This window comes from Marmota marmota, unplaced genomic scaffold, assembly GCF_001458135.2.
Source record: "Marmota marmota marmota unplaced genomic scaffold, marMar, whole genome shotgun sequence".
NCBI lineage: Eukaryota > Metazoa > Chordata > Mammalia > Rodentia > Sciuridae > Marmota > Marmota marmota.
In genome coordinates, this window is record NW_026000005.1 from 36556184 (window position 1) to 36564525 (window position 8342).

The 8342-nt window shown below is 51.3% G+C and overlaps 1 protein-coding gene across 1 annotated transcript in view; it reads left to right on the top strand.

The window, feature by feature from the left end:
• Window positions 1-6467, top strand: part of Des (desmin) — a 7753-nt gene extending 1286 nt beyond the window's left edge. Inside the window, exons 2-10 of the mRNA XM_015481434.2 lie at window positions 1-78; window positions 996-1056; window positions 1162-1257; window positions 1363-1524; window positions 1697-1822; window positions 2430-2650; window positions 3878-3921; window positions 5422-5504; window positions 5708-6467. Of these exons, the coding sequence (XP_015336920.1) occupies window positions 1-78; window positions 996-1056; window positions 1162-1257; window positions 1363-1524; window positions 1697-1822; window positions 2430-2650; window positions 3878-3921; window positions 5422-5504; window positions 5708-5749 (913 nt within the window). The 3' untranslated portion in view covers window positions 5750-6467. The remainder of the gene's footprint in view (window positions 79-995; window positions 1057-1161; window positions 1258-1362; window positions 1525-1696; window positions 1823-2429; window positions 2651-3877; window positions 3922-5421; window positions 5505-5707) is intronic.
• The last annotated feature ends 1875 nt before the right edge of the window (window positions 6468-8342 follow it).

Below are 8342 nucleotides of genomic sequence, written 5' to 3' on the forward strand. Positions count from 1 at the left end.
GGTGCTCACCAACCAGCGTGCCCGCGTCGACGTTGAGCGAGACAACCTGATCGACGACCTGCAGCGTCTCAAGGCCAAGTGAGGGCCCGGCGGCCCCAGGCCCTCTTCCCCCGGGCAGGGCTCCACTGTCAGCACACTCCTTTCCGGGCCAAGGTCCCCTTAACCCCCAGGTCTTTAGCATGTGCTCCCCCTCCACACAGCACATCTTGGGGAGGTAGATCAAGGGGTAGAAATTAGAGCCCACGGAGGCTTGGTGCCCTGTGGGCAGCTGGGAATCGTAAGCTGCTGGGGGGTGGTGGGGCAGAGATGGACTGGGGAAGGGCTGGGGAATGGGGGTGGGGAGGGGAGTTTGGTGGTTGGTAGGAAAGCTGGGCAGGCTGAGAAGCGGGGGAGAGTCAGCAAAAACTCTCAGCTCAACTGTAATGAGGCCCTGGAGAGGGGAGGAGCAGGGAGAGGGGAGCTTGACTCCTGGGCCTCCCAGAGGCTGTGGCATCACAAGGTTAAGCTGAAATAGAGGGGAAAGTGAGCAGGAGGCCCTGGGTCTGGAAAAATTACGGAGCACTAGTTAGTAGGCTCCACCAACATCCAGTATGAAAAGGCTAAGTATATTCATGGGTCTTGCTTCTGATATTCCAAATGAGCAGTCACCCTCCTGCCACCAAAGTCACAAATATTAATCAAGCTGTTACATGGGCTAGGGTTAGACTGAGAACCAGGAACCCAGAGGTGAATAAAATAGATACAGTTTCTCACCCCAGGGAGGTCACAGTCTTCAGGAACATAGACTTCAAGGGTGTGGCTACAGGACAGAGATTTGGCCACTTCCTGTCCCCCCCCCCCCCACCTCCCATGGACAGGCCTCTGCCACTCCCTTTCTGGGCCTCTTGTTTCTACCCATCAGCCAGGCCTTCTCCCTCTGTCCTGAGTCCACTCCCTGATCTGTCAGTAGTGGCAACTCTATCCCAGTAACGGTCTGTCCTATCTGTCTTGGTCAGGCTGCAGGAAGAGATCCAGCTGAAAGAAGAAGCAGAGAACAATCTGGCTGCCTTCAGAGCGGTAAGCCCTCTTTGGTCACCCAGGAGTCTTCCCACTTCTGTCCCTCCTGAGTGTCCCTTTGCCGGACCTGGGTTATCACTGACCCTTATATTGGATCTCTTCCAGGATGTAGATGCAGCCACTCTAGCCCGCATTGACCTGGAGCGAAGAATTGAATCTCTCAATGAAGAAATTGCGTTCCTTAAGAAAGTACACGAAGAGGTACTCGGGGGTTCTTGGGCAATGGTGAAAGCCGCTGGGAATGGGGGGGTGCCAGGGTCCTCTGGGGGGCCCGCAAGGGGACTGAAGCCCAACCACAACCTGCAGGAGATACGTGAGCTGCAGGCCCAGCTTCAAGAACAGCAGGTCCAGGTGGAGATGGACATGTCCAAGCCAGACCTTACAGCTGCCCTTAGGGACATCCGAGCTCAGTACGAGACCATCGCAGCTAAGAACATCTCTGAAGCTGAAGAGTGGTACAAGTCCAAGGTGGGTGGCCTGGCCCGGGGACTCAGGCACCTCTGTTCCCTCAATCCCAGTTTGGAGGTGCTGCTTGTGGCCACATCCATGAAGGAGGGTGAGCCCAGAGTGCCATGCTTCCTTGTTCACCCTATTTGCATCCTGCTCCTGCTTATCTCAGGGACCCTCTCTCTGCCCTCAGGTGTCCGATCTGACCCAGGCAGCCAATAAGAACAATGATGCACTGCGCCAAGCCAAGCAGGAGATGATGGAATACCGGCACCAGATCCAGTCCTACACCTGCGAGATTGATGCTCTCAAAGGCACCGTGAGTCTCCGCCTACTTTCACAAACCCAGCCCATTTCTACAGCTCACACCTTCACTCTGTGACCTTGGATCTAGTATAGACCCTCTCTGGGCCTCCATCTCAAGTCTACAACAGGGGTAAAACCAGATGGGTGGATTCCCAGTTGGGCACTAAGGATTCAGATGGTTCCTAGGGCATCTCCCTGTGTAGGGGTGGGGGTACCAAACATAGATGCTCCTTTTTATGTTGTTTTTTCTTTGAGTGTCCACAGAAGACTTCGTTTGAGTTCATGTTTTCCTGGCTAAGAAGCCTTTGACAACCCCTGGACACGACTCTCTAGAGTTACCACCCATCCCCAAGGCTATGTCTCTTTCCAGTCTGGCTGATGGGTAGAAACAAGAGGCCCAGAAAGGGAGTGGCAGAGGCCACGCCCAGGCCAAATCTCTGTCCTGTAGCCACACCCTTGAAGTCTATGTTCCTGCAGACTGTGACCTCCCTGGGGTTAGAAACTATTTTATTCACCTCTGGGTTCCTGGTTCTCAGTCCAAGCCTGGCCCATGTAACAGTCCTCCTCCCTGAGCATGCTCTGAGCCTGCTCTTGACCTGAGCTTCCCCTCACCCCTGCAGAATGATTCCCTGATGAGACAGATGCGGGAGCTGGAGGACCGCTTTGCCAGCGAGGCCAGCGGCTACCAGGACAACATCGCACGGCTGGAGGAGGAGATCCGGCACCTCAAAGATGAGATGGCCCGCCATCTGCGCGAGTACCAGGACCTGCTCAATGTGAAGATGGCCCTGGATGTGGAGATTGCCACCTACAGGAAGCTGCTAGAGGGCGAGGAGAGCCGGTGAGGAGCAAGGCAGAGGCTAGGGGAAGGTTGCTGGGGGGGGGTCCCAGTCCTGCCCCCAGGGGGCTCCAGATCACCTCCATGAGACCTGAAAGCAAATTTATACGCAAGGCCACCTTTCTGCTCATTGCAGAGAATTAATCAAAGCCACCAGGGTAAAAAGTGATGTAATTAACAGCTTTTATAAAAAGAGAAATGTAAGTATTCCCTTATCCACCTTTAGAATTAAGAACCAAGCAGCATAAAATCATATTTTGCAATCAGTAATAAAATATTACTGCCAGTCAAGGGAGAGATGAAGGCAGAACAGGGAATGAGGATGAAAGGGAGGGGGGAGATGGAGACAAATGAGACGGGAAGAGCCAGAAAGCCTTGCACGTGGGTAGGCTAAAAGAAGGACTGAAGAATTGTGTGCACACACGCACACGTGCACATGCTCAAAGGAAAAGACACAGAGGATGTGCTACTGAGCGCACCTCTAGACAATATCCAACTGGAAGGGACATGAGGGAACCTTTAGGGTGATAGAAATGTTCCATATCTGGAGTTAGACTGGTGGTTATGTGGATATAGACATTAATCAACGCTCATCATTGTACACTAAAGATCTGTCCATTTCACTGTATATAAATTTAGCTTTAAGACAGGTCAATTACTTCCAAAAAAGTTACCCACTGATACTCATAAAAATTATATCTGAAATTAAAAAAAAAAAAGTGGCAGACATGTTTAGATATGGACTTACACATTAAGAGAGGTTTCAGGTTTTGTAGAATAACGTCTACACAGATGACCTTTTAAGGTAGCTAAAGCTGCAATGACTTTTCCCAGCACCAGGCGTAAATGGTCAGCTCCTGGAACTGGCCTGTCTGGAGGGTGGGCACACACAATGATGTCATAGCTGCTCTTCATACTCTTTCAGTGCCAGGAGCAAGAAGGAAATGCTGGTGAACTGCAGGGTGCAGAGAGGTTGGGTGTCATGCTAGCAGGTCAGGGTTGGAATGCGTGATCTTTCTAGAAGGGACAGTTACTGGGACAGCTAGAGTTGGGCTTTGGCCCCAAGCCCTACTGTAGGGGCAGTGGGAGTGCCGGGATCAGTGGGACTGGGACAGCTGAGGATTGCGTTTAATGAGGGTCAGGGTGAACCTTGATGGGTGGCCACAGGGAGAGACGGGAGGAGAATGAGAGTGTCCTTAACCCTTTGGGACTTGGTCTCTTTCCTTTCAGGATCAACCTCCCTATCCAGACCTTCTCTGCTCTCAACTTCCGAGGTGAGTGTGTGGTAGGAGGTGGAGGTGGGGTCATAGGGGCAGGAGTCCAACTTGGATACTGCCCAAGCCCACCAGGAGGGGAGGATGAAACCCTGGGGCTGGGCTGGGGCTGGGGCCAGGCCAGGGAGAGAAAGAGCCCTGCCAAGGTTAGGTGGGAAAGTTTGGGTAGAAGCAGATGAAGTGCCTGTCTGGGGAAAAGAGAGAGGTTTTTATTGGACCAGGTTGTCTTATATTATATTGACCATGTTCCTTGTACCTTCAGAAGAACTGAGCCTCAGGAAACTGTCTCTGTTCTGAATCCAAACTCTGGAAGTACCAGGGGTATCTCCGGGGACCTAGAAGTAGGAGCATCTCCCCTTCTCTGGCCAGAAGGAACCCACTGCCCATTGTCTGTCTGGCATGTTGCCAAGTACTCTCTGACTATTTGTTGAGAACCTCCAGTTTACTGGAGCAAGATGTTGGATTCATGTTTGAAAATATGAAGCCAAATCTTAGCAAAGCCAAACAATGAAAAGAACGAGCTCTTAAGGCATTTTGCCATCCCTAATATCAGTAATATGCAGATCGAATGGCTTTCCAACCCCAGAGAGCAGAAAAACACGCTCTAATGATACATTAGGAAAGCAAGTCGGAGTGCTTGGCAGCTTCTCCTTTCCTAGATCAAACCTCTTATATCTTCGATGTTCATTTCCATCAGGAAAAAAATACACGCCCTGCTCCACCCAGTTAGAACGTTCATCACAGGCTAGTTGCTTGCTTAGGAACGTCAGACTCATGATACCAAGGACCCAAATTTGACTCTCTATGAAACTCAGGACCTTTCTTTTTAGTTAGTTGTTTATACAGACAACAAGTGTGATTTTTGCATTTAAAATCATTTAATGCCTTTTCAAATCAATACCTCTGTGGTGATGATAGGAAAAGTCTCATTGTCACCATTTCACAGTGAGGAAATTGAGGTACAGCAGGACAATGATTCGGCATGATGTATCATGACTGAGTCCTGTTCTGACTCACTTTCATTAAAACATCAAACTGCTCATCTTGTCCTAAAGAGGGCTGGGCTCCTGCAGATCTTCCAAAAGGGTACCTCCACACTAAGCTTTGGGGTTCTAATGATCTTGGAAGAAGAGAGTCTCAGGACGCAAACTCTTGTAGGGTTTTCCTGGAGCCCAGGGAGGAGAGGAAGCTAGGAGCAGTTGGGAACATGAATGCTGCACCTGGATCTTGGGGATCCCCCACCCTCCAAAACCAGCACACATGGTGCTACCTGTTGACTCCTAAGCCCATCTCAACCAAGACACTGTCCCCAAGATCCATAGGGTCACCTTCTGGGTATTGGGCTGAAGGACAGGTGCTAGTGTCTAGAAGTAAAAAGCCCATCTTGGGGGGATGGGAGTCTTCCAGGACTTTGGGTGCTGTAGCCAGAGGTAGGTGCCCAGTTTGGTGCAGCCCAGTCCTGGACTTGCTCAAGCTGAGTGTGTGGTGCATCTATTACAGAAACCAGCCCTGAGCAAAGGGGTTCTGAGGTGCACACCAAGAAGACAGTGATGATCAAGACCATCGAGACCCGGGATGGGGAGGTGAGTGGGTTTTCTGGCCCTTCATTCTTGGTGGAGACTGCAGAGTATCTGGGGGACTGTCAGCCAGATGTCTTCTACCAGCTCAGCTGGTCCAGGGCCCTGGCTGGGGACAAAGCAGGTACTGCCGCACAGTGGTGGGGTGCATGGGGCTGAGACTCCTCTTGGTCAGCAGTGGGCTGGACTGGGCTTCTCTTTCTTCCCAGGTCGTCAGTGAGGCTACACAGCAGCAGCATGAGGTGCTCTAAAGCCAGAGACCCTCAGACAACATCCTGGCCCCCTCCTCACCGCCTCCTGAAGCCAGCCTCCTTCCATTCTGGGAGCCACACCCAGCCACCTTCCTCCCTCACAGCCCCTGACCCTTCCTCACTGGCCACCCCTCCTGGTTCCCATCCTGTCCAGCCCCAGAGAGCTCTCCAGCAGCCTTTGTGGACCCCATGATGAGTCCTAGCTGTTGGAAGTGGGTGAGGCTGGCCCAGGGCTGAATGGAACCAGCTGGAGTGGTGACCCTACCCTCTCACCTCTGTGACCTCAGGCTCTAGTCTCTGCTTTGGAAAGGGCCCCAGAGCAGGGCATATGGACCCCGAAGTGTCAGGACAGAGCCCCATGGACCCCCACCCTCAGCCTGGGTCAGAGAGAGAAAGTGCAGCCTCATCAGAAAGCCAGGCAGAGACCAGGGCAACTGGCCCCTGAGGAGTGTGAGGGGCCTGAGCCTGGCCATGCCCGCTTCCTTCCTTTCCCTAGCGCAGGTGGGCTTAGAAAGCAGGGGCTGCCAGAGGAAACCCCCGAAGGTGCTGGATGTGGGAGCATGAGATGCAGAAGGAGAGAGGGTGGGTGAGATGCTGGAGAGGAGAGGAGAGGAGAGAGGCAGAGAGGGGCTCAGGTTGGCAGGAGGACACCACCTCCCCACGCCTGCCCCTCCTGCTGCAAGGGCTCTGAACTGAAACAATAAAGAGATAAGCACAAGCTGCCATGTCCCCTGCAGTCCTAACTATCTGGTCTCCTGGGGCAGGGGGTCTAGGGCCCTGTCACACCAACCATTACCCTGAGATGGACCGTGCCACCTTCCTGCCCAGCCAGACTGTCCCCTGGACCTCCCAGCGCTGCTGTATGTGTGCGGCATAGGGAGCTGGGAGCAGGGAAGCAAACAAAGGGCTTTTGTTGGCGAAGCAGAAGTATTTCCCGGTAGGTTGCGATTCCTGGACTGGCCCCTTCTGCTCATTATCCTACATGCAGGTGAAGGTGGGAGGCGTGGCTGTCCTCTTGGAAGGAAGCCACAGCTCCCTACACACTGGCTCTGAAGGAGGATGTTCTTGGTTCCTTCTCCAAAGAAGCTTCCAGCCTCTTCATTAACCCTACCCTGTCTAAGACTGTTCTATGACAGGGTCCAATTCAGGAAAAACAACATTGTTCAGAAAAATGCAAAGATCTAACTTAAGAAGGCTAGATACTCTAAAAATGTCAGTTCATCCCACCTTCTATAATTCCAGTGCAATGCAATGTCAATTAAAATGGCAAGGGGACATTTTGGAGAATCAGGGAAGATAGGAGGGGGGAATATAGGAAATAAGGAAAATATAGGACAATAGGAAAAAAAGGAAATCATGGAATAAAACATTGAAAGGTATTATGAGGCTAGGATAATTCAAAAATATTTTAAGAGTTAATACACAAATAGTAATAGAATAAAACAGAGTGTTTAAGTGTTAAGACCCATAAACATATGAGACTCTAATATATGTTAAGGGAGTCAATTAATCAATATAAGGGGAAGGCTTAATTGATCTGTATGAGGTTTGGGGAAAATGAGTAGCAAGAGTATTGGAGGGGGACATGAAGGCTGCCTCTCTTTGTACTCCTTCCAAATAACATATTCCAGGTGAATCAAAGATTTAGGAAACATGTTGGCTCCATGTAGGCCTCAGGCTTTAGGTTGCCCCTCCAACTTTGAGGGACTATCTTTAAAGGAAATGGCAAGAGGGTGAGATCAAAAAGATGATAAACTCAGACAGTCTATGGGTGAAATAAAACCAATGAGGTTTTGGTCTTAAGTTCCCTACTCTGTGGCTCCAAACTGGCTTTTCTAGAAACTTCCAAAACCTTTTCTGGAAACCCTGCTTTTCTCCCCTGCTTTGAGGCAGCCCTCTTTCACAAGTTGCTCCCTCCCTCCTTCTAAGAAGGCCCCTTTGACAGGAGGAGCTCTACTCCAGGCCCCCACCTCTGCCACAGGGGACGTGGTCATTCCTTTGCCCCCTGGGCTCAAATGGGGTGAGCCCTGTAGGCCTCAGAAATTCTCCAACTAGCCTACAGAAAAACTCCACAGCTCTCAGGAAACACAGAGCCAGAAATGCCATTTCTAGTGTCTTCACATTGGGCAGAAGAAGAGGGATGGGCAAGGGGCTTCTTATCCTTGAAACTGTGGGGCCCTGGAATCTCAGCCGGCCTCTCTGTGAGGGAAATTCTTGGATGGGACTGGGCCCTGGTGGATAAGGAGGGGAGATATTTGGAGACATTTCTAAAGCTTTGCTCCTTCTTTTTCTGAATGAGTTGTGTGCACCCAACTGTCCCACAAACGATAAAAGGACACATAGGTCAGGGAAGGTTTTGGAGGCAGCCCCCATGCCCCAAAAAACAATTGGGTACAGACTAGTCACTAGGGTGGAGGGAGGGTAGAATCTTAGACTCTCAGGATCAGATCTTAGAAATCCCCTGGATAACACTCCCAGTACAGAAATCTGCTTCCCAAGCCTCGCCGCTGCCTCCTTGATGGGCAGTGAGCTGGTCCTCTGCCTGCCTGGCCACAGTGTCAGAAAACTCCCCATTTGCCCTTCCTTCTCTTTA